Source organism: Meleagris gallopavo, chromosome 9 (genome assembly GCF_905368555.1).
Source record: "Meleagris gallopavo chromosome 9, MGAL_WU_HG_1.1, whole genome shotgun sequence".
Classification (NCBI taxonomy): domain Eukaryota; kingdom Metazoa; phylum Chordata; class Aves; order Galliformes; family Phasianidae; genus Meleagris; species Meleagris gallopavo.
In genome coordinates this window covers 4,089,537-4,116,456 of record NC_139412.1, presented here as the reverse complement: position 1 = coordinate 4,116,456, position 26,920 = coordinate 4,089,537, and the positions used below count along the sequence as shown (strand labels likewise).

The 26,920-nt window shown below is 40.5% G+C and overlaps 1 protein-coding gene across 5 annotated transcripts in view; it reads right to left on the bottom strand.

The window, feature by feature from the left end:
- The window catches only part of LOC100548859 (integrator complex subunit 6-like), a 34,876-nt gene that overhangs the window by 3,543 nt on the left and 4,413 nt on the right, over positions 1–26,920 (bottom strand). For 4 of the 5 annotated variants that reach the window (XR_014885032.1, XR_014885033.1, XM_085230771.1 and 1 more), the window contains 13 exons: positions 17,679–17,828; positions 16,916–17,005; positions 16,427–16,610; positions 15,470–15,598; positions 13,362–13,525; positions 12,209–12,361; positions 10,534–10,666; positions 4,928–5,022; positions 4,084–4,194; positions 2,310–2,525; positions 1,728–1,851; positions 1,068–1,210; positions 689–920 (listed from right to left, as the gene is read on the bottom strand). Coding sequence is in view for 3 of the 5 variants with exons in the window: in XM_085230771.1 (XP_085086897.1) it covers positions 689–920; positions 1,068–1,210; positions 1,728–1,851; positions 2,310–2,525; positions 4,084–4,194; positions 4,928–5,022; positions 10,534–10,666; positions 12,209–12,361; positions 13,362–13,525; positions 15,470–15,598; positions 16,427–16,610; positions 16,916–17,005; positions 17,679–17,828 (1,924 nt within the window). In the remaining 2 variants the exon portion in view is untranslated. The remainder of the gene's footprint in view (positions 1–688; positions 921–1,067; positions 1,211–1,727; positions 1,852–2,309; positions 2,526–4,083; positions 4,195–4,927; positions 5,023–10,533; positions 10,667–12,208; positions 12,362–13,361; positions 13,526–15,469; positions 15,599–16,426; positions 16,611–16,915; positions 17,006–17,678; positions 17,829–26,920) is intronic. The other variant, XM_085230770.1, reaches the window with a different exon arrangement.

Below are 26,920 nucleotides of genomic sequence, written 5' to 3'. Positions count from 1 at the left end.
AGCTACCATCTGATGTAATTGTCACAAAGTCATCATTTTCTGAATTCCTATTGTAGTGCTACAACTTCTTAGTAAACTAAAAATCATAGAATCACGGAACTGTAGGGGATGGAAGGGACCTCTGGAGATCACAGACTCCAACCCCCACAGCTGACACAGCTACAGCAGGTGGCACAGGTCAGCGACCAGACAGGTCTTGAATATCTCCAGAGAAGGAGACTCCACGACCTCCCAGGGCAGCCTGTTCCAGTGCTCCATCACTCTGGCAGTAAAGAAGTTCAAGTATTCCCTCCCCTAGTTCAGCAACTAAGAGTATTCTCTTGACTCTGCTGCAATAGGTATGCAAACATAACTGTATTTGTTTTTACTTTCTTTCCCTGACCTCTCCTTTCCCCATTGCAGAATACACAAATGAGAACTAAAACCTAAAATGAAATGTTTTCTAACTCCAAAACACCTTGGTGAAAGGTTTCATAACTTTTTAAAAATATTTCATCAAATTATTGTTCATTCAGGACTTCATTAACTCCAAGAGTAGCATGCTTAGCTACAACAAAAGAAATCCTATCCTAATCAACATTAAAATTAGCCAATGATTTAGCCTAGAAATCACAGAGACTTTTTTCTTTTTTTTAAATATATTTTGCATAGACTTTCCACTTCAGATTTGTGCTACAACTCAATATACCTTTATTTGTTGGTACACCTTTGAGGTTCATATGTGCTGGGGATCCAGAAGCACATGGCGGCCCTTTCCCACCAACATGATTTGTTACAACTGGTGGTGACTGGGGCCTTCTCAACAGTGGTGACATGCTACGCCTTCTCTTTAGAGATGCTGGAGTATTTGGCTCTCCAGGACGCTTAATCTTATTCTGAGGCCCAGCAACAAATTCGTCTGCTTCATCTATCATCATACCCTGAAGAAAAAAATATATACATATATATGTATATAAAACAAGTAAGAAAACACATATACTGCTTTATCAATTCCTAGATTAATTCCCTCTGCAACAATGCACGTGGCTTTCAAATAACAATACAGCAGATAACGAGATTCATCCCACCTTCTTATCCTGTTTGAATGGATTGCCAAATGTATGAAGCCTTTTTGGTTGATCTGGATCAATCTCTCGAAGGGGTGAAGGCATCATTTTCAAGTATTCCTGGTAATTTCCCATTTGAGCAACAGGAACACTGTGAAGGCAGTCTGCAGCACAACAAGACATCTTAATGTAGTCGACCTTACAACTAAGGCACTAAAAGCCTCATTGACACTCAAGTGCGAGTGTCAATATGTAACAAGTAGAAAAGTAGAAGACTACAATTTCAAAAATAAGGTTTGTAAGAGTTAACTGGCAAAAGCATGAAAAATAAGCAAGTTCAATCTCTATTGTAACAACTGCAAATTTAGACTACCAGCACTTAAAGGGTAAAGTGAAATATGTTTCCCTCTTTATATAAAAACAGGTTTACTGCAATTTATTGCATGGGAAACCTCTTCCACAACATTTCTTTTTAAAACTCAAAGCAAGCACAACCTATTTCCTGCCAGAAGGCAAATGTTCCATTCCTTCCCTTTCAGAGTCTAGAAAAAGATAATGATTGACTCAATAAGAGATGCAAGGTCCACTTCCTCCCCACATGCAGGACAGAAAATTCTACTTCAGTCAATTAAATAGTTGTGCTCTCTTCCAAACTGTTAATGAGTAACAGTGGCAGCATACCTTCATCCTGCCCCACGATGTGCCTGTGTGTTTTCAGAAGATTGGTTCTCATCCTAGTTAGCTGATCTAGAAGACTGCGCCGAGGAATATCATATGCATTCCTGAATGCCTGTGGCTTCAAATCCTAGTTTTATAATAAAACAAATAACCTTCAGTTAACCCATCAGTACTCATGCGCAGAGGAATTTCTCTATGAACTGTAAATAACATCAACTACTAAAAATAAATTATTCTAAAGCAACTTCAGATCTTCATCATCAGATACTGCAGACTCAATTTTTTTCAACGGTGCTTTCAGTTTTAGCAAAACTAATAGCATTTATTTCTGGACTGACAACACTAGCTGCCTTCTGCAGAGACTGTCACTTCCAATACAGTAATTTTTGCTTAAGACTGGGATATTCGAAATTATGTCCCAAAAGCACAGGCAAAAAATTGCATTTACTCTAGTCAATGATGCATTTTTCAAAATTCAGCAAAAGTAGCAGAAGTACTTAATTCCTTCTCCTATTTTAAGTCCATAAAAATTACTCATTTAAAACAAAGCAACTGCTTAATCATTCAGACCACCGTGCTGTTTACCTTGTTTAAGAGTCCTATGTGGAAGCCAGCAAATTCTTTAACATTCATTTCCGCCAGTCTCAGTGGAGATTCCCCAGTGATACCTTGAAGCAGTTGCTTAAAATCCCTACTGTGTACCAAGGAGAGGCCACTGGAATGATTTTTCACTTTTATTCCAATTTCTTGTGGAACTTTCTTACCCACTGAACCTATTATCCGTTCCGACTCTATTTTTGTCTAAAATGGAATCACATCACGAGTTAAAGAATGAGCAAGCATTGCAGACTTTCAGTATAAAACATTAACAGAATAAAACTACAATTTGGTTCCCAACCACTCAACAAATGGGAGAACTACCTACACCCAGGGATTTACAGGACATATATTAGATCTGGTTTAGAATAAACTGCACTAGCATAGAGAAAAAAAAATATTTAGCCAGTTTATCTAAATTTACATGCCAGTAGGTGGTTTTGAATGTCCCTGATTTTGCTGCAAGTCTGTGACTTTCTTTCTGTGCTCCTGAAAAATCACTTTTAAAAGGGAAAAACAAAAAACTATCTGGAGGTGGAATGCCTCAGGTTAATGTAAAGTTCTGTTTAAAACAGTATTTCAGATTTCATTTTGATACAACCTAATAACTGAGGTTTTACTAGGCTTGCATCAAGATAAGGGAGAACAGTAGTTGAACCTACAGGTATTTGCTTCATGTTAAGTTTCTGAAAACATGTAACTTCTCCAAACAACAAAGTTTTCTTATTACAGCTACAGATGATTGTACTGTATTAAGCATGGTGATCTCAACCCACTTCCCCCAGATCTCATCCTGTACAGGATTTGTTTCACTGTTTATGTGAAACTCTGAATTTTAAGGACAGATGAAACACATCAGAGTTCAGGAATTGCTTGGCCCTATATAGGAGCCTACAATGCATGCAACACATTTAAACTGTTTCATGTCATGACAATGTCTGTGAAAACCACAGTAGTCATTTCAAACCATTCCTACTCCATATTGCAGACTAATAATAGAATTTGTGTGTCATTACATTAGCAAAATAACACATTTTATGCCTAATAGATGCTCGGTCATTCATAGGCCTTTGGAACATATTCTGTGCATTCTTTAAGGCGGAGGATCGTTTCTTTGTGATTTCTAAGGGTTGCACTGCTGTGCAACTGAATTCTAGATATTAAACTAGTATTGCAAGAACCACTCGTGCTAAGGAGGCGTGGCTTTCAGACAGTTACACCCAAAAGGGCATTACTGACAAAAAGAGAAAGATCCATAAGACTATTTGTCATCACACAACACACATAATGGATCTGACCCGAAGGAAACAGGAAGCTCAGATATAAAATGTTAATTATGATCTTACTCGCCATGGACGGGAATGTACACTGTTTGGAATGTACACACTGCTAAGGCATCCATGGAATCAACGTGAAACTGAGAGCAAGCCTCTGACTTCAGCTCTGATGAATAATGCAAGAGCAGTCATAAATCCAATTAGTGAAAATCTTTGGAATGCAAAGGTCTAGCAGACACTTAAAATGCAGCTGAGGAGGTCTCCTCACTCCCCTCCACCACTTACAGAAGGCACAGTCACTGGCTACAGAGTCACTCTGAGTTCATCCGTATCTGTGGTGGAAACGCTCACCCGATCCTCGATTGTAATACAGTGTATGCTGAACACCCATATGAACTCCCACAGGGATTAACTGTGTTATAATAAGATTACCACAAACTAAATAATCAACGCACTTCTAATTGCAAAGGTTTTATCAATACTACCTGTTGGCTGAGTTTTTTAAGGTAAGAGATAACACTGTAACTAAGTCCACAATCTAAATTATCTGATATCAGATTTGGAGCTCCCATCATCCTTAGGGCTTTCTTTAATGGCTATAAGGAAAACAAAATACACAATAGTAAGAGAGTAAGTCTTTAAAAAAAAATTGTATAAGATCAATTACAGGAAGCTAAGGCACATGGATTAGTGCTCTAGCTTTTCCACTTTTGGCAACTAAAATTCAAGTCTATTCAGATAACAGGTGACATGAGTTTGGTAGTCTAACTAGCTTGCAATGGACATTATGCCACATTACCAAGACACCACACGGCATGGTGTGATTTCCACAGAGGCTCAGTACCAGAATAGCCGGGATGATGCAAGTCCATATTGAGGTGCATTGTCCAAGCTACGTATAAAAGGTGACATGGTTCCTCCCACCACCCTTTATCTGGCCCAGCCAGTATCTTAGTATCAGCTTTTGAAGATCTAGCAGTTACATTAAAGAACAAACAAATCTGCACTTTCCTTACCAAGTTAGAAAAATAATGCCAAATTTGGTTACAATCTAAAGTATATTAGATCAAAGCTCATTTAGTATACAGTGATCTGAAAATGCATTCAATTATATTGATATTGTTACTGATACTCAATATTACAAGAAATGTATTTATTTTAAAAATGTTTGACCTGATCTACATACCTCTGCAAAACAAAATGCTTAATACCTAAAATTTCACTGTAATTACGTCAACAAAATTTACTAGGAAGAGGTATGGTGCACAGGATTCTGGTCACATAAGCCATTATTATACCCAGGAGCACAAAATGAGAAAAGGAACATACCAGTATGTAGTAAGGAGGCATAGTTTTTAAGTAGTTGTCAAAAGCCTGTCTCCACTTCAGATTTGGCTTAAGTTTGTGAACCTTAAACAAGTCATCTGCAAGAAGGAAAACAACAAAAGAAGGTTTTGTTTATATAGTCCCAGACCACTAGCATTATCACAGATTCAACTGCCAAGTTCTCCCCCACCCAGCTTGTCTTCTCCCTCCTCCCATCTCCCAATGGGGCCTTCCCCACAGAAACTGTTCTTAACCTTAAGTATGAAGGATTTTGGAACCTCCAGTCCTAGCTTTGGTAGACAGTCCAGAACAATTTCTCATTACAGACAAACTTACAAAGTATGCCAGACTTAAAATATTGTGCGCAACTACTGGTAACATGGAAGGTGCAACAGATTCACCTGTTGAGTTTCACCTCCCTTGTCTCTCTCTTGCATCATCAGGGACTCCCTGCTTCTGATTAAACCAAACCCCTGTAAGAGAAGGGGGAGTGGAGTACCTTCAGCACTACTGCCAGCTCATGCTAGGTCAGCAAACTGCCACAGATGTAGATGGGAGAGCCTAATTAGCTAAAGAAACTGCTGCCCTTTAAGAGAGGGGCAACTAGATGGATTATTTCCTTGTTACCCATGTTACAAATACCTTGCTTGCACTAGAGATGTGCATGCTGCGTTTAAAGATCACTGATCAAAGGCAAATGGCATGTAGCCATTTGCTGCACATGCCATAAATCGTAACAGTGATCTCAAAACAGAGGTGAACACAGTATCCTGCAATTAATCATGTGAAATTGTAAATTACCAATTGAGATCAAGTTTCTCTTTAGTAGGGTTGTAACATTGGCAAAGTGAACCTAGTGGAAGTAAAGACATGACTAGAGAAAGGGATGTCCAAAAATTAACTGGAGGGAGCTGCAGGTGACAGAGTTGCACAGAGAAGGGTGTGAAAAAGACAGATGCAGCAAGGAAATTGTTTTCTCCAGATGGAGCTTTCAGGAAGACGTATTTGGAGAAGAAAATTTGATTTGCATAGTATTCTGCACAAATGGAACAGATGTTAAGGTACAAATTTCCAACTTCTCATAGTCAAACCATACTTAATTACAGGGATTTTCTAATCTAAAAGAATTCTGTATCGGGTATCAGAAACATTCTACAGATGTTCTAGCTGTTCTCTTTCCAGGCCTGAAGGAAGGGGTGGAGTTTGATGGGCTAAATTAGAACTCCGTTTAAAATCCCAATGTACCACATGCTCAGTACCATTATCCTAAGAAGCCTGTGCTAGTATCACAATATATGGCAAATATAAAACAATATCCATTTGTGTCTTATAAACCCATTAGCTCTTTATGACAGAAGTTAACTATACCTCTCTCCCAAAACTGAAAATGAAAAACATTAGAAATCCTGTAAAGTGTTCGGTGTTAAAGCACATTCTAATATCTTAAAGTCTATGAGTTGGTTATAACAGCTTTAACCTTGAACTCCTTATCAGTGCTTTACTGATCCATGTCTTCCTCTGTGCAGGTAGTTCCAGTATATAATCCCTCAAGTTTGACAGTACAGCCACTCTTAAACAGTAGAGATGTTCATCATATGCTCTGGTTTAACTACATACAATCTTTGCTGTCTGAGTAAATTCTCAAATCTAAGCAGAGCTTCAGCAAAGACTTGTCTTATCTGCAATGAGAGCCTCCCCCACAGCATGAGCTTCCTCTAAAAGGAAGAAAGTCACAGCAGTAAACTTGGCCACAAGTTTCAAAGAGATCACCAGTATCTTACCTGCCTCTATTGCAAGAGTTTGAGACATGCACTGTCAGCAGATTGCAACACAGGCACTCGAAATGTACTATTTCCCCTGTGCACTGGGCTGCACCCAATCATTTATATAAATAAGGAAACAACAACTCAGCTAACTATCTTTCACAGATCAAATCCAAATCCTTTGGACAATATCTTACATCTGCCTTTAATAGCCAGACCAGTTATCCGCTGGGCATTTTATGCCCTGATCTGGAAGTCTGGGACCCCACTCAGAATATACTCCTGGTGATTCAGGTGGAGACAGTCAGAGAGCTTCTCCTCCATCTGGACAGCCACAAGTCCATGGGACTGGATGGGCTACACTCAGGTGCTGAGGGAGCTGGCAGGGGTGAATGCCGAGCTGGAGAGCTCCCAGAGGATTGGAGGCTTGCTGATGTGACTCCCATCTTCAAGAAGGGCCGTAAGGAGGATCCGGGGGACTATAGGCCTGTCAGCCTGACCCCGATACCGAGGAAAGTAATTGAGCAAATCATCTCGGGTGAGATCGCACAGCATGCGCGTGGTGTCCAGGGGATCAGGCCCAGCCAGGTTCATGAAAGGCGAGTCGTGCCTGACCAACCTCATCTCCTCCTATGACTGGGTGACCAGTATGGTAGATGAGGGAAGGGCTGTTGATGTAGTCTACCTAGACTTCAGCAAAGCCTTTGACACGGTCTCTCAGAGGCTTCTTCTGGGGAAACTGGCTGGCAGTGGCTGAACAGGTACACATTTCTTTGGATAAGGAACTGGCTAGAGGGCCGTGCCCAACAGGTAGTGGTTAATGGAGTTAAGTCCAGCTGGCGACCCGTTACAAGTGGTGTCCTCCAGGGGTTGGTACTGGGGCCCATCTTGTTTAATATCTTTACTGATGACCTAGATGAGGGGATTGAGTGCACCCTCATTAAGTTTGCAGATGACATCAAGTTGGGAGGTGGTGTTCATCTGCCTGAGGGTAGGGAGGCCCTTCAGAGGGATCTAGATAAGCTGGATCACTGGGCTGAGATGAATGGGATGAAGTTCAACAAGGCCAAAGTGTCGAGTCCTACACTTTGGCCACAACAACCCCATGCAGCGTTGTAGGCTTGGGGACGAGTGGCTGGATGATTGTGAAGAGGAAAGGGACCTGGGGGTGCTGACTGATGCTCGGCTGAACATGAGCCAACAGTGTGCCCAGGTGGCCAAGAGGGCCAACGGCATCCTGGCCTGCATTAGAAATAGTGTTGCCAGCAGGAGCAGGGAGGTGATCATCCCCCTCTACTCAGGGCTGGTGTGGCCACACCTCAAGTACTGTGTTCAGTTTTGGGCCCCTCACTACAGGAAAGACATTGAGGCCCTGGAGCGTGTCCAGAGAAGGGCAACAAAACTGGTGAGGGGTCTGGAGCACAAGTCTTATGAGGAGCAGCTGAGGGAGCTGGGATTGTTCAGTCTGGAGAAGAGGAGGCTCAGAGGAGACCTCATTGCACTCTACAAGTTCCTGAAGGGAGGTTGGGGTAAAGAGGGGTTTGGCCCCTTCTCCCAGGCAACAAACAGGACCCGGGGAAATGGCCGCAAGTTGTATCAGAGGAGGCTTAGGTTAGACTTTTTCTCTCAGAGAGTGGTCAGGCACTGGAATGGCTGCCCAGGTAGGTGGTGGAGTCGCTGTCCCTGGCAATGTTTAAGAGGCGTCTGGATGAGGAGCTGCGAGATGTGATTTAGTAGCTTGTGGTAGCAGTGGTAATGAGAAGACAGTTGGACTAGATGATCTTATAGGTTGTTTCCAACCTTGTGATTCTATGATTCTATGATTTTGTAATATTATAATGATTACTGCAATAATATTTTCACAAAGCAGTTGTAATCCAACCTACTGATTTTCAGATACTACTTTATATAGTCCAGAAATCAATATAAAATTCTTTTAACTTCTCCTAAGCTCAGAGAAAGCCAAAAGCAGTGGATTGTTGGGAAGATGGCATTTAGTAACCACTAGGAAAGGACCACAAGCTGTAACAATTCCAAGAGAACAGGTACAACTACATACATATCAGTGCTCCAAAAGTCCTTTATCCACCCTACACCAATAAAGAGAACAACCAGATCAAGACAAACAAGATATCAATATACATCTTTTATATCCAGTGCCACATAAGGGTGCTTGATGCACTTTCAAACTCAGTGAATAGTTTAAAAACAAAGAGAATGAAAGATAGAGAAAATGGTCAACAAGCATTCAATTTTAGTAGTTCATCAGGAACCTAATTACCAGAGCAGTTCATTTGACAACAGCCCAGTCATGACAGCTTACACCACGTAACCCAAAGTAAAAATGTTAAAAAACATCACCACCCACATTAGATTCCACCTGGACAAGTACAGCACCACTCCATGTTGACTCCCTGAGCTTTCTGATGCTTCTGCAGCCCTCCATGGGCAGACATGACCTCCCACTAACACAAGTGAGATCAGTCACAAACTGGGCAACACAGCACCTCACCTCTGCTTAGATCCACGTCTATTCCCTCACTTTCACTTTATGAATTTGGTGATCAAAAACAATCTTTCAACAGGAAATTTCTGTAACCTGCTAGCCAAACACACTCAGCACTGAAGTACCTCAGCATCTTTCTGTGAAACACTCTGCCTTCTAAAGTGTTCCTCAGGCTGAATATACTAAAAACCCACTCTTGCAGAAACAGACATAAACAACCAAACATACAGAATGTGATACTATTTAGATCCTTCCATCACGGACCACTATAAGCATAAATTCCATCATGCCTTAGAGACTAAGGATAAACATCTTGGAACAAGATCTGAACTTAACAAGCAGAGAAATTCTGCTGGTATCACTGATGACTTTTCAGTGAGTGGACCAACAGCAGTAATTCAGCAGCCACCAGCATACAGAGAACGCTAAAGAAATGTTGAAGCATCCTGCTTCCACACTCTGGGACAGCTGCTAGGCTACAAGGATCATTATCATCAAATTCACCTTATCAACAAGCACAGATTTCTTTTTCATTAAGATCAATTAGGAAAAAGCACTGCTAAGTTGTTTTCCAGAACTGAATGCAACAATCTTGTGCAAGATAGTAAGAATCAAACCTGTGTTTTTTAGATTTCCACTGTTATTTTGTATCATTAAATATACCCACAAAAACAGAATTAAAATATCCTATATCTGTAACTAAAATGCTTAGTAACAAACTTCCTGCCATTATCCTTATGCCAAAACCCCAGCAGTCACAATTGGGAATGGCAGTTACTCACACAGCACCTTTTCATATCATCTCTCTTGTAGAAAGGAAGTTCATTGTGAGAGTGAAAAACATTGGTCCTTTGGGGAGGGAAGAACTGTAGGCTGTTTCACTGCTCTATCCTTTCTTACAGCTCTAAACAGCATCAGGGAATTCCCTCTTCCCAACACCCATAACACTGCATCTGATCCTCCAGAAAAAAATAAAAAATGAGCTGCTACTAGAGCAACTGAAAAACCTGGATACACCATACCCTAAATGAGGGAAAAGAATGGAGGTTGAAGCTTACTCCAGGTTAAGGAAGAGGCTACGTGTCTAGGAGGTGAACAGCATCAAACATGCACTGGAAGCAGGTAGCTCTCCTCCTCTGCTGGAGAGAAAAAAAGGGAGAGGGGGTATGAAAATCCTCTCCTCCCAAATTTAATATTAAAGAGTTTGCAACATTCTCTACTCTCCAATCTCCGTTATGTTATAACGTCTCAAGCTAAGGCAGAACACTAACCACTTTTTAATTATTTTTTCTTATTCTCAAGTAGCTGCATCGGCAGTCCAATGTAAGCATATTACCTACCTAACAATGGAAGCAAAACAGGATAGTTGTAAGGCATCACAAAGAGGTTTACACAGGTTAAAGTAGTGCTTGCTTTTAAATACCCAAACGGATGGCCAAGCTCGCTGTATTTTCCACTGCCGCTCACAAATACCTGAAGGAAAAGAAATCACTGTATTACAGGACCACAAAGAATATAAACCATACAGCATTTAAAGAAGTCTGAATTCAACTGCAGTAAGACAACAATTATCAAGAACAGCCAAGTTTAAGGTGGCACACATCAGGACGAGCATGCACTTACACTCTCCAGCTACAAAACGCAGACATGCAACATTTAGTGTACACCACCCAGTATGGAAATGTCTTCAAGGTATAAAATTGAAACAGGAAGGTGACTTAAAACAGGTTAAGGGACCATTATTAAATGCACATTAAAGAACAACACACTTAAAATGACTCTGACTCATAAAAAAGCATGACTAGAATTTACAACACTGATAAAAAGAAACCTAAAACTTCCTATACTAACACAGCAAGCCCACACAAACACAAATATTCAATATTCAACTTTCAATTATGTCACGTTTCCATTTTCTTAATGTTGACCTCTTTAAAGTATACATGAATATTAACCCTGAAAAAGCAATAACTGAAAAATATTTTTTAAAGGATAAAGATGGTACATACTGGGACATTCAAAATAATCCACAAAGCAAGAATAATTTGCCTAAGAAAAATTTAATCTTGCAGTTCCAAAGGAAATTTTTTTCTCAATTTCTTTTCCAGGAACTCTACTGGGAGTGGAGGTGGCCTAAGGGATGGGGTTCCTTCTACAGTTTCTACAATGAGCCCATTTCCCAAGTACAGATTGGTCTGTTGATCGGGCAGCAGAAAAAGCAGGTTTTGAAAAATAGCAGAAAGGTTTTAGTAAAAAGACTGTCTGGATGACTTTGGCAAGTAAAATACCTACAAGTGCTTTAACCCCACATCTGAAATAAGTTTGTTAAAATTAACTTCAATTTCTTCAATTAAAACCAACTTCCAAAACGTTATACTTTAAGTGAAGTTGTAATATGTTTTAGGGAAACAAAAGCAGAAAAAAGACACTTCCAGTCCCACCCTTCCAGCTAAGATAATACACTCATCAAGCTCCTCTTGGATCTATTCAGATAGCCCTTACAAGAACAGTCTAGAAGAGAATTACAAGCCTTACTGTCTAGCGAATGCAGGAACAAGTCACTTATCCAAACCACAAATGATTTCAACAACAGAACTTTGGCCTTTTCAAGGCCAATCTAGTTAAAATCAACAGCTCCCATTCGACTCCCACCAGCAGTTTCAATTATTTAGTGGAAATCATTACCTAATCAACAGCTGAAACTACAATGGAAACTAGCACTAGGTTTTCCCAAAAGCAAATGAAAGCCTACAGAGAATTTCAATATAGCCAAGAATCTCAGCAAAATGAAAGGGACCTAGGAACAGAATTAAATGAGATTACAAAACCTGTAGAGGGAACACTCGCTCTAGCTTTTCATAATTCATTAGAAAGAAGGTAACGGAAACCTTGACATGTTCCTTCAATCAAGTGCAGTCTGACACCAGGCCCCAAAACCTCCAGGCCTACAAAAACTCAGGTACAGTCACTTTAGGATACTCATTATGTTTCTAGAATCAAACAAAGGGCAAATACCTGCCAGCAGGTATGGGGAGACTTTCGTTCCAAGATGTATTGCGTTAAGGGTGAAGGTTCAAGCTCATACTTGTCAAAAGGAAGCTTGTCTATTACCATTGGCTCACAATCAACACAGGAGAACCTCACAACAGGGTGAGCTGTGCGTGGAGGCTAAAAGGAAGGGGAGAAATATAACATATCTGTTATCTGGTATTTACAGTTAAAAGAAAATTAACTCTTTGGGAAAGAAAAGATTCCTAAGTATATATTTCACTATCCTTTAAGCTTGAACACTCCATCTCCAGTTTCCTTCAAAAAGGAGACATGCTCCTACAACAGAATATTAAGTATTTCTCTAGTTTAAACACACAGACATTGCTCCCCAACAAGAGAAAAATATGGTTAACATTCAACTATTTATCTTGATACTTAAAAGTCTCCATGCTGTTCAACCCCTATCACAGTTATGTTTAAAGAAAACTTCCAATTCTGCTTTCCAGCTTGCTATTCTCACGGAATTACAGGTTATAAACCACTCTGCAAACAATATTCTCAAGATATTCCCTGCTGAGTTTGATTTTTTTTCCTCTTGAGTCATGGGTGGTGGGGAGGAAACAGCACTGAGACCACTTGCGAAGTATAGAAACAGATCATGCCTAACAAGAGAGGCTAGTAAGGCATGCCAATTGCATGATCATTCTAGTGAGAAAGGTTACAGTTAATGCTGTTTTTATCTTATTTTTTGAATGGGTAGCTTTTCTGTTTCAGTTTTAATTCTTTCTGGTAGGGAAAGAAGAGGCCATACATGAAGAAAAAAAAAGTCAATCTAGCCTCATCATCAACAAATACTCCCTGTTCCACCCAAAATGCATTTTATAAAGCTTCCAACTAAAAGTTGTGGTGTATAAGGTAATTTGTAGATCAATTCTATAACCTTTTCAAAGCTTTACAAAAGTATCCAACTATATATAGAAGTAAAACTTCCAGACAGAAAGTAACAGCGTAGATTATCTCCATGACATTGCTCTGCGTAAAAAATAATTTTAACTACCCTTTTAAAGTGAAGTCAGATCATACTAACAAACAGAGAATGTAAAAAAAAAAAATTGTATTCATTTTCAATCTGTTTAATTAGGTGCAGAATCCTTGTTTTCAGTTCTTATTGACTTACCAGTGTTGGTGAATTCTGATCAGGCCAAAAAGATTCTGGGATTGGCCAATGCCCAACAGGAACACCAGTTTTGGGGTTAGGCCGTACATAAATGAGTTTATGACAACTATGCCACGGTTGAGAAGCAAATGAATTGATGGGCCTGGATGAATCAACAAGTCCATCTAAAATTTAAACAAAGCAAAATAACAACAAAAAAAGAAAATAAAAAGCTACATGGCATGCATTTGTCTCCCAGCAAAATTTCTGTATTAGTAACCAATAAGGTGCTTCATCACAACTCTTTCAAAGACACAGATCTTTACATCAGTGGTTGAAAAAAGCTACATTAAGTGTAAAACAGCATCATCTGAGAAAAAATTGGTAACATTTGTCCATCTACCCTTCCACGCCAATGGCATAACAATTAGATTATTAGTGCAGCAGGGCACTTTCATATTATGAAAAATGCTATTTGTCTAAGATCAGTACTTGGACATACATCTGATAAGCAATAGCAAGTCTTTCATTTTAGTTCTGCTGCACCTGTAAAGACAGACAGTTTGCATTTACAGTCTTTCTCCATGGGATGCAAAGCTCACTGACTGATGTCGCCACTCATGGAAACTGAAAGTGGAGAAAAGTTTCATGGAAAGGTCGAATGCATCTGGCAGGAGCAGCTTTTGTCACATTCTTAATTAGTAAGCAGTCAGGGAACACTTCATCTCCACTGCTTCCTGGAAAAAGCAGTGTTATCTGCCAGTCTGCTGTAGCATACTAGCACAGAGTTCCCTCCACTCTGACTGCAAAGAGCTCTGTAGCAGCACAGCATCTCAGAACAGTTTTTCAGACTGCTCTTCAATTCATATGGCACAAAAGAGACCACCTTTTTAAAGAACCTTAGAATTATTTTACTTTACTAAACTGACCTGCTTTAGACAGCTGGCCAATAATACTGTGCCCTTCAGTTAGCCAGCAGTTTTTGCTCCTTGCACTATACGCACAGTGACCCTATAGCTCTGGTAAACACCACATTTCTCTCTAGTTGAGGACTTCCTCAATTTATGTAAAGGCAGAAGTTCTCAGCAACTTCATGCATATGAATTCACAGTACATCACCACTTAAAATGTGACAAAAGGAAAAAAAAAACAACAATTTCACCAGCTGTTTTGCCACAGGAGAGCATTCGGGCCAGCAGAGACCCATGAATCTGCTGAGGTGCTGTCCTGCATGGCCCTACAGGAAAGCCTTGAGCATACTTCCAATCAAATGATATTTATTAAGCAAAAGGAGAAAAACAAAAAATGTATAAAGCAAGAAAAAAAGTGATTAAAAACAAGTAATGAAAACAAAGTTAAAAACAGGCTATGCTGGGACGCTCCGGGGATCCTAAAAGCTATGCTTCTGACATTCCAGCAACACTCCTATTTTCTAAGTACAAACTGGTCACAGCTCTCTCCTTTCCAGCCATGAATTCTGCAAAGCCGAAAGCCTGTTCCACGTTAAGAATGCATTTTCCTATTTGGTTGTGCACTTCACTTGCAGCTGGCAGACCAATTCCTTGTTCTTAGCACAGACTTTTTCACTTGCAGCAAGGAACATTCAAGAGTTTGTGATCAGTTAACAGTACGACTCAAATACTCCTGAATTTATTTCATTTATAAACAAATTTTGACAGCACTAATTCAAACTTTAGCACTTTCATTAAATACTCACTTCCCTCCGTTGCCTCCTTCAGCCTCCAGAAAAAGAGGTGAAGAAAGTGACAAGAGAGCTGGCAAGCAGGAAGGTTATCCATTCAAATCCATGCAAACATACAGCACTTTTTCAACTCACCAAGGACCAAACTAATACTGGGAACAATATAGCAAAGACAAAACTAAACAAACACAACTCAAAAGCTATAAAAAGTACATCCACTGTGATCTGGAATATTTAAAGAGAAACCAGAGCTCGCTCACTGAAACTTTATAGTTTAATCACTTTTTTTAGATTGTATTAGGCCTCTGATAAATCCTGTACACAATGGTGAGAAGTTAGTAGGAAGGAAACTGAAGACACTTAAGGACGTTTGCATGCACATAGAACACTTTTTTAAAAACATTAGTAGAAAAAACAGTTACTGTACCTTCTCCAATAGGAGCTGGATCTGGTCCTGACTTTTCAAAGTTAATAACAACTCCACTTTGGACTTTTTGAACTAGAGATTCTAAACACTGGTTCAACATTCTTTGTGTCCGAACACAGTAAGAACGACCTACACAAGAAAACAGTAAGATTACTCAAAGCTTTCCTATTCTCCCTGTGTAAATTAAGGAAGATATTTTGTTATATGAAGTCAGACTGCCAAGGCTTTCAGCTTTATCAAAAATAACAGCAACAAGCTTAGTAGAAACTGATGCAAAATGCTTTACAAGTGCAATAAAACCAAAGAAAAAAAAAAACAGCTCAGATTTTTCTTCTTCATAAGAAAAGCCATTAAGGCTAAATCAGGCTGGAGTAAGACCAAGTTTTTAAAGGCCCTCAACAAATTCTGATTTCACAAAGTCTGCATAATCCATCTGCTTTTTCTATCCAAATCAAACCAACACCAACACCAACCCGAACATCCCCTCCCATGCAACATTTTCTCAAGAACCAATTTAACAAAAATTCTGAGGAAGATCTTGAAGAACAAAGTCCAGAATTAAATATTTTAAAATTCAATATTAGTTTATCAGCCATTCAGCAGAATTAATATTCCATTAAGTAATACCTCTTCCTCTCAACTCAACATTTATGCTTGTAAATAACAACCTCATGAGTGAGCAAAGCCAACCCTTGGAAGGACAATCTAAGAAATTTTCAATCCTTCCTACAGTGGTGCACTGAGAAAACAGTCCCACATCCAGTACATCTGAAACTGGAATGTGACTTTAAAGGAAGTTCTCCCATGCTACAGGAAACTAAGCTCAAAAAGAACCACAAAGACTCGGGCAGACACTGAGTAATTCTAAGTGACAGAAAAGCTAGAGCAAAAATGAATCAAATACATGTTTTAAGACAAATACCAAACGTAAATCAAAGCAAAGTAATAGCCAGGTACCTCCTGTAACTTCGCACATCTGTGTGATAGCAGATTCATCAGTAGGCACACTCCCGAGCTGCTCTGGTTCAACAGATGCAGCTCCTGGCAAACGCAGCACTAGAGCAAACAGTCTTTGATCCCAACGAAATGGTTCTTTGGTTAGTTCACTTCCAGGCAAAGGAGAATTCAAAGGAAGATGAAGCTGGTAAAGAAAGATTTAAGAACGTTTTCAATATTTGACAAGCTATCTGAAAACATAATACCTATTTCTCTGTAAAGGACCCCCTTTCTCTTCTATGCACTAGTTTATCTGAAGTTACAGTCTGGAAATCCATATGGGCTATGAAATTAAGGGCTGAGCAATGACAGCATATCCAGCTTCCTTGCTATGTAGAACAAGCTGATGAAACAGAAGTATTTTTGCAGGAAAAAAAGCACAATAAATATCCACCTTAACATAGTACCAACTTCTAAGACATAACTCGGAAGAATTTAATGTCAGTTTACCTCCTCCTGAACTCCAGCCGTATTCGTCAGTTTGTTTCCATCTGTGATGGTAATCAAAATAGATGGCTCAAGAAAAAATGGATTCCTTCCCTAGAAACAAAAGCGCAGGGCATTCAGTTGTAGACTAATATTTCTGTCATGAAATAAGCAATAAGATGAACAATTTATCAAACCAGATGTTCTCTTTCAGCAGGCATGGAGCCATGCAGAGCTACTTACGAAGTGCATGTGCACAGACACTCACTGAACACATTTTTAGAATTACTCGTCTTTTTCTTCCAGTAACAACTTCAAACTTTTCTATTCCACAGAAGCACGATAAAAATTTATAATAACTCAGTGAAGTCATCATTGCACAATGACAGAGGGGCTAAAACTGAGTATTTTTAACTGAATCTTTCACATGTGAGAAAGGAGAAAGACAGAATGTTAACTACTGATAAAATAAAACTGAAAATAAAATTTGCTGCCATCCAGTGTACATGTTCTAAAGCAGCAACTGTTCACTACAGATTGAGTTATACTACTACTTTGAAGTTCAACAAGAAAAAAAATGGTATAATCATGGTATCTCATGGTATGATCAGAACATGCAACAAGAAAGAAAATCAAATCTGTCAAGTTTTAACATACAATTACCCAATAGAACATTGAAAAATAGGGAAAAAAAAACAAAAAGATATACTTAAACCATCAAAATCCCTCCCCTAGGATAATTTAGAAACACACAGAGAAAGAGGAAGACTAGAGACAGATTTCTTACCTGTCCATAGTTGTCTATTCCAGACACTAATCTATTGAGATTTAACAAGTCAAAAGATGATCTGAGTGCCTGACCAAGGGTTGTCAGTCCTGACGCCTGCAGATTTTTCAGTTCATTCATAAACGTCGCATGATTTTCTTTCCATCCAGCCTGTTAGATAAAACAACAAAGAAAAGTTTTTTAAGTTTTGCTTTTGCAACAAGCTTGAATCAACTGCAAGTTGTCATTAATCCCCCTTTCTAACAAAAAAAAAAAAAAAAGAAAAAAGACTGTACTCCTCATTAATCAATATGATGCATCACTTACATGCTACATTCACCTAATCCATGGCTGCAGAATCTGATGTGAAACATATGGGAAATATGCAATGAGATACTGAAGCTTCTTTTCATTCTTCCTCCAAGAAATCAAGAGTACAAGAAAAGACTACTACAAGGACTGCTAGTGCCCCACTGCTGCTGCTCAGACCTCCAAGGTTATCTCCTCCCCGGTGCACCAGGCTCAGCAGGAACCACTGCTCTCTACTCCATGTTGTGCAAGAGCCTAAAAGGACAGGATTTTCCTGTGTTTTTTAAACAGTTACTTCCCACTGCTAATTTTTAGATTGGATAGATAGCAAAAAGACAACAAGCTTGGAGTCATAAATCAATTTAAGAACAGAGTAAAAAGGGAGGAGATGAGAAGATCACTGTCTCAGCTGAATTCTCAGGCATCAGGAAAACTCCCAGAGATGCCATGGTCTAGGTCTGCTCATCTGCTGCTTTCCCTGCCCAAAGGGCTCTAATGGCAAGGATGTGAAGGTGAATGCTTTGAGTAGCTCAGCTGAAAGAGCACAGAGGATTCCAAACCACCAGCTGTTCAGTATGAGGCATCCTCAGAGCCACCTTCTAAAAATGCTGCAGCACACCACTGCATGCTGCATCTACATGCATCACACCAGAAATGTTATGTGAGACATCAGAACACACATAACACCCTAACCAGCCATTCCAATGCTTCAAATCATTTGCTTTGTTGTTCAGAATGAGCTCTCTACCAACAGGGAGTGTTTCTCCACCCAAAACCTGGGTGGAAACTCCTGGAAGTGAGCAACTACAAAAAACTGTGTGTCAATCAGTGAACCCCTCAATGATCCTGTCTGGTAACAGCAGCTATGCAGTGAGTTGTGCCTCTTGGGAAAAGCCAGGTTCAAGGGCAGCAAATCCAAGATTTCCTAATTTCACACCTACTTTTAAGTAAAGATTAGTTAACATGCTACGTTCTCCAATTTGACCTCAAAATAAGGATATGCTTTGTTTTGGTTTCGTTGTGATTTGTTTGTTTTAATTAGAAAGACCAAATTTAATGACAAGGTCTTCTGTTAAATGGATTTGCAAGAAATAGTCTGCTCGATGTATATAATTAAAGACATACTGTGAGGACAGAAGCTCGAGGCCAAGAAGCTGTGTTTTCTCCCCTCCATTTATGCAGCAGAATCATCTCATGGCAAAATAAAGAGTCAAATTTATAACATGGAGCATATGCATTATGAGTTCAACAAAGCACTTTGAAGTGATTAAATAATAATCCTTCCTAAACTCAAAATACACCCAGTAATGTCACTTTGGGAAAAAAAAAAAAAAAGCATGGAGTTAAGTGTTATGGAGCACTACTGCTGAAATGGTAAGGAGCAATTAAAAAGAAAAAATAACCATCATACATCCAAATGTTAAGAGGACCAAACACAAAGACACCCTACAAGAACTGCATGTCCCCTACAGGTCATGCTTTAAGTCAGAACTAAACATCAGTTATTTTAGTTGTTCACGAAGCAATTCTAAACAAATTGCCATTGTTTTCAATATTCCATCCCTACTTAATAAATGTTGGGCGTAAAATTAATAGCAGTCTGAGCAGTCATCACCTTGGCACTGCACTTCTATGCTACCCTTTGGTGGTTTACACAAAGTAATTTTAGCCTCCCTGTGCATACCAAACAACTTTTCAAAGACAGCTGGGCAAAAAAAAAAAAAAAAAAAAAAAAAGGAAACACAGCAGCAGGACTGTAAGCAAAAATCTGCTTGCTTGTGCCAACAAGAGGTGTCGAGGCAGGAGACCCAACGACTGCATTTTCAAGTGCAAATTCTGGACACCAACCTACGCAGCCCCGAGGTCCGGAGTGCTGTCACTGTTAGCTGCACTGTGCCACCCTCTGTAAGCAAATCATGCTGGGAGAAAAGCAGCATACCTAACAAGTAACTAGCTCTGCGGGGGCTTAGTTTGGAGACAAATCTACGCCCTGCTCTGTTTCACCATACAGCTAAGGGAGCATCTCAGCAGCTACAAAAAGCAAGTGAGGTCAAAAAGCTCCTCCTGTCAGCAGGCAGCCCCAACTGCCTACAATTCAGGCAGATGTCAAGGCCAAAAATCTAGCAAGAATAAGCTTTTATTTACCTCAACCAAAACCAAGACGAGCTGAACAGCAAAAGCAGCAGAACTGAGCAGCAAAAGGAAATCTGATTCAGGATCATTAATTTAAAGAGACCCTCAAGACAAAGGAGTAACAAGAGAAAAATATTTCAATTGCAAGAGGCTGGAAATGACATCTTACAAATGCTTTAGAAAAATCAAGCAGAACAAAAAAGCCACTACATTTATCACACAAGGAAGCAATATCAAAACAAGTCACACATGGCAAAGTTCTGAACGTGCAACACGTATGTACTGCAACCCAGCTATGCTGCCTTACCCTGATTTTAGATACTACAACCTCTTTAATGTCAGCATTTACCTTTCACACACAGCACGGGGGTGCCAGTGACATCAAGTAAGGTAAGGAAGAAACTAACTGCTGAAAACTAACTGCTAAAAACTAATAAAACTGTATGGAATTGCAAAGTATCACAAGAAGGAAGTGGAAAGCAGATGACTATTTTGCTTCCCAAAGCTTAAGTTCTGTTTACTGATAACTTTGTGTGCTCACCGCTCAAATTTGCCCACGTATGTGTAAGAATCAAGTAGATATTTCTGTCCTAGGGAAAAGAACTAACTCTTTTTGACTCCCTATGATGTCAGAAGTTGCTTCTCAGTTGTCACCTCTTCAAACACACCCCCACATGGCTCCATATCCTCTGCAGAAAGGAATACCCTCCCAGGCAATCTTGACTACCCCACCCCAGCTTCAGTAACTCACGGACAGGAATTCTAGTGAAAACAGTCTTCGTTTTCAAAGCATTAACACAGAATCAGACACCCCAGTTTCACCATGACAGCTCTTGCTGACGGGGGAGGGAGGGGGAATACCATCCATCTGTCTCCTTTCTGCAGAGCTACAGAACGCCCACACTGCTCCCACTGGTTTTTATCTGATGTTCAGACATCTACCTGCACAGCAGATGAGAGGTACTAATTATGCTATGAAACACTCTGTACCATTTTAACGTTTAAAATTTCTGAAATAAACCAACACCACGCAACGTACATCACCCACCAACTTCATTCGCACCAGTTGTTTGCCCTGCACCAATGGGGTAGGAGAAGGGCTGGCTCCAACACACACTCACAGACATAAAACTCTTCTCCACATACTTTGGACTCTCATCCTCGAGACAACAGAGCTCACAGGTTCTGCCTGTTCCTTATTTGCAGGTTAACTCTTCTCTGGTTCCCAGTACCTGCATGCTTTTATCCAACACAGCATCCTGACACTGCACAGCATCACACAGCCCTCAGTAAAGACACCTATAAAACCAATATTCTTTTTTGTTCTTGGCACAGAACAGCATCACAACACCCATCTCTTAGACATGAGATCAGAATGCCTCCAGTACCGAGTGATCACAGCACACAGGACTGAAACCAGCTGGGCAGGGGTGGCACTGAGCACAAGGAACCAGCGTGGGTTCGAGCTGCCCTGGTCTTGGAGCACTGCTGTAGATACAGCAGCAGATTGTGCTGGGGGAAGAGAACCCAGGATTGATGGGACCAAGCCAGTTGTGTGCATCTGCTACTGCTGTGTTACACTCCCCAGCACACAATAAATAACTTGTCTTACTAGTTTCCATTCCCCGTTCTTTCAGTCTCCCCTTGCCTTAGGTAAGGGTCTGAAACACACAAACAGCTGCTATCCAAGTGTTCTGGAGCAAACAAGGACTGCAGGAAACAACAGACAAAAAGACAAGTACATATTGGTTAGCAAGCCATAGGAGCTCAGCTTTAGGTTTTCATATGAAGCAGAAAATGGAACAGAGTTTCAGGCTGAAGATTAGACATGAGTCTACTACAGACATAAGATGCTACGAGCTGCTGTTGGACCATTTTAGAAATATCATTAGAAATAAATCTGAAAGATTCTGGGAAGAGCAGAACAACTGAATGTGAAAAATGGGTGTTCTGAACAAAACTTCACACTGACTCCTAGTGCCCACTGCTCTTCCAGACCATCAAACTTGCTTTCAGCACCAGCCAGCCCCAGCTCTGTCCTCCTGGCCTCTTCCTGCTGCCAAGCACTGTTGGAAAAATCACAAGGAAAAAAGACAATAGCTAAGAGGTTACAGAGCGTGTGCTATCATCACAAGGGATTCTTCATGACACATTGTTGGGACTAGAAGAATTGCTCACGATCCTCTAGCTTTACAGCACAGAGCTGAGATGACACAGCATGATCCACATTCATGCTGAAAATCTTACATTCTCCCCAGTCCTTCCAAAAACACATCGCCAAACCAGTGCGGCTCACCAAAACGTTACATGTCTTGCAAGCTTGTTCTGAATCTCAACAAACAAAGCAATCAATCAAGAGGTCATCTCATCAATGCATTTCCCCCACTCACACCAGAATGCTGCTCAGGGTGCTGCCAGCCCAGCCCAGCCCAGCATGCCCACAGCCCCAGCATGCGCCGCCTGGGCGCCTGGCGTAACTTAAGGAACCAAGTGCTCTGACTCAACAGATGCAGATTTTCCCACTAAGCAAAGTGTTGTTTTTTTTCTTTTTTAGTTTTGGGGTTTTTTAAACCCTTACCGGCTCTACAGCTAACGTGCTACAAACACCAGTACTAGTGCGTTACTCTCACTTCTGGACAGAACACACAACAGCTTAACTCAACCACGCTGTAGATTTCTGTTTGCAGTTGAGTTAGATGACATCCATCTTGTGGAGATGTCTAATGCTATATAGGCTGTTTTAGATTTTCAAGAGTTTAAAAGCATCCCAGAAAACAAGGCTGAAACAACAACTGTCTTCAACTTTAAAAAGCAAGATGACAGAGTTCTGTAGAGTTGACTCAGTAGTCCATAATAATCTTTAACATTTCCTATGCTGCTTTCTTGAAGAGTCCTCATGGGAGCCCATGAAAAGAAACATGGTAACCAGGTAAAACATGAGACTGGCCCTTTGGTTAAAAAAATAATGACCATAGAATGGCCTGGGTTGAAAAGGACCACAGTGATCATCTAGTTCCAACCCCCTGCTATGTGCAGAGTCACCAACCAGCAGCCCAGGCTGCCCAGAGCCACATCCAGCCTGGCCTTGAATGCCTCCCGGGATGGGGCATCCACAACCATGTTTCCCCTTGATGCTTCACCCTAGAAAAACACACTACTTACACTTACAATGGATTACTATACAATCATTTCCTAATATTACTCATCAATTAACAAGAAAAACGCAAAGATTACTTTTAATTACTCACACTACATTTTGCTGTTGTTGTTGGTAAAGACACAAGAATCACATACTAGGCAGTACACTGCAAGAACATAGCTTATGAAGAAATAAAAGCTTCCAAGGCTAAATCAGGAGTGAATTCCTTAACTAACAGTCTGCAGTTACAATTCACAAAAACAACAAACTCCTCCCGTTTGGTTGTTCTGTTTTGTTTTTCCTTTGTCTTGTTTGTTTTGTAGTTTATACCATTGAACAAAACCAGGACTACAGCTATTCAAAACACAGGAAGAGGAGAACCACTGAAGGATGGAGACATCCAGAATCTCCTCAGAGGGCCCTCAGGGCACCGCCGTCCCCTTCAAAAAGCACCCATCTTCCAGAAGGCCACAAGCTGCCTTCCAACTCACACAGTACAGAAATAGCTTTTTCCCCCCCATTTGACTGCAACTATCTGGAGTATGAAAATGCCACGGGAGATAGCATTAAGATCTGTCTTACCCACAATAGGCTCAGAACATCACTCCTGCACCAGTGCAGCAAGTCACTGCTTCCTCCTGGCAAGCTTTTCCAAGGAACCATGCAAGGACAAACACTGCCCCAGTGTCAGCAGCCTTAATTACCTTTTTCCATTGCTTCACTGTGTGACAATCAGCATTTAGCACTGTTAGCTTTTCATGAAGGTTAAAAATAAATACTCATTTTCGAGATATCACAGAAGCAAGTTCTGCCTATTCTTAGCTCCACCACCAAGCCAAGCTGCGAGGCCCAGCCCTTCATACAGAAACACAACCAAAAAATGAAAAGGCACACATGCAGAACCAGAAAGCAGAACCAACAGGGAGCAGGCAGCCAATAAAGATTACACAGGACAGGAATCAGTATATCAGGACCTTCCTACTTGCAGAAGATCTCAAGTAGGAGAGAGACTGGGGAGATCCAATTTAACTGTTTGATTACACATTTTAAGCTTCTATTTTTAAAATAAAAGCAACCTTTGCACCGAGGATGAGTTAAGCCTCTTAGTGCAAACATATCTACTTTTGTCTAGTTTATCTTATACTCTTAAGGGCTTACATCTTTGAACGTGTCCAAGATCAAATAAAGAACCAAATAAGCAGATGAAAAAATAAATTACTACACTGGCTATGAACAACAGATACTGGTTTCCATTCCAATCCTTTGACATCTCACCAACAGCATGGAGCAGCATCCTGCTTCGAATGACTTACTTTACAAACTCCTGTTAAAACAGAATGGCTCAAAACGTTTCCGTTAAGAATTAACACAGCAACACAGATTCTCCTTTCTCATAAGGATTGGTACCTTGTTTCAGTACGTAACTAACTTCCAAAACTAAGTGGCAGCCAAGCAGAGCTTTGCCTATCACATCCATCCAGAAAAGATTTCTTCTATTTAAATTCACTTTCTTCTAAACATGATCATCTTACGTTACCTTCATTTTTTAACAAGAGACCTTCATTTCACTGTGTAGCAAACTATTTATCTCTTTTAGAAGAATCACTCTGAATATTACTGCTTTTAAGAAAGGAAAAGGTACATTGCTAGGCAGAAAGCTCCTTAGTTCAGTCCTTCTCCTTGTCACAGGGGTTCCTGTACGAGCACGTTGACTGCAAGTCACAAATAGAAGGCAGATAGCAAGGAGCAGTCACTCCATATAGGGAGAAGGAAAACCAGCATGTTTATGCATGTTTAATAGCACATCTGAGCTTTACTCTACTCAATATGACATTTCTCAAGAAAGGGAATGTGTTTTTTAAAAGTTGCTCTCTGCTGGAACCCACTCAGTACCTCTGTAAGCTAAGGGGAGCTACAACACCTCACTGTGTGAGGCCAACTTACCAGTTGTTTTCAATAAAATCATTTTAATTTTTGTAGGCAGACATGCACAGCAGTTCTTAAATGCAAATCTATTACTTTTATCACATTCAGCTTTACTTGTTCAATTCGGTTAACTGAAAGCAAAAACTGGGCCTCTGTGCATGCAGTGCACACTTCCTTCACTGAGAGATTTAAGTGATAAGGCAGTTAGACAGAAAAGTGAGGTAGGAACTGCTGGTGGGGGATTCTCAAACACTATTAAGTGGATTTTGTTTCGTCCTCAAAACAACCAGACAACTGGGATTTGCCTGAGTGCTCCTTAAATAACTGACTTTTGTTTGTTCCTCTTCTTAAATTAATTGTGCTTAAAACAGAGCAAGGGTAATCGTTGGTTTGGAGCTGCCAGTCATTCTCTGAAAGCCAGACCTGTAAGGACAGGCAAATTCCATGGCAAAAACCAAACCAAGCACAGCAGAAGCTGCATAGCAAGGCTGGCTCCGCTCACTATATCACAGGCAGTGGAATATGGTAGCATGGAGACAGATTAAACCTTGCTACGAATGACTCAAAACACACAGGGAGGAATTGCTAGTAAGTAAAATAAGAATGGTTATCTCTCTCCAGTAAATAAGCACAGAACACAGACTTCTGAAGCGGTTATCAATAGCACACCACGTAGCCTACCTGTATGTCATGCAATTCAAATCTAGATTCTGCCGTGTTTTTTTCTCCTCCCAAAACTCTTGGCTGGTAGCTCACTAAGCATACAGCATACGTGGAGAGAAAGATAGGCCTCTCCCACCCACCTCAGCTTTCCTTCCCTCTCGCACCTATCTGACAAGCAGCTTCCCTCCTGTTCCTCCAGCTGCTAATCTGCTTTGCACCAAAGCACTCTGCCTGTTGGTAAGCCTCCAGCTGCACTCCCAGTTGTTCACATTTCCTTTTCCAGACAAGTCAGACCACTGACTACTTGCATTTGCAAAAAGTCACACTTTTTGTACAGAAAACCAATCAGTTCTTCAGAGTCACAGGGGACCATTGATCAACAACAGCCTGACTTAAAACTATTAAGAAGAGGCATGCCTAACAGAAGGTTTTCGAAGAGCAGTCACACACTGCTAGGAATGTTGAGCCAGGTCTCAGACAAGCACAGAACGCAGTCCTGGGCCCAGATTCTGGGAGCCTATTTATAGCACAGTCACAACTGACTCCTGAATTCACACACAGTGCAAACACACACAATTTCAGACGCAGCAGAGTAAATGCAACTTAAGTTCTCCCAGCCCCCTGACTTGTTACCCAATCACTCAGAAGGTCGTATTACAAAGTCATGCAATAACCCAACACAAAAGCTGTAATTCTGTGACTCTGTCATAAATAATATTCCTCAAGCACTGAGGAAAGGCCGTATCAATACCAGCAGCCCAAGATAGCAGTCACTAGGGAACAGGGCACTGCAGGTAAGAAGTCTGCATAAGACCAGCACTGTTTTTTCCTGGAACTGGAGCAGCATTCGCAACACAACTCCATGAGCAGACCACAAACAGCAGGATGGGAGGTTTAACAAAATCAACACTGGGAAAACAAAGAGCTAAATCTTGTTTTCCTTTTCAAAACTCTTTTTAGGTAGAGATTTGAGTACATGACCTATTTACAGAGAAATTTTGGGAGATCTTGCTTTGAACTCCTTCCCTCTTTTTGCTGGAAAACAGCAAAAGTTTGGGGGAAGGAGGACAGGTGAGAGGACTTTTCCCATCTC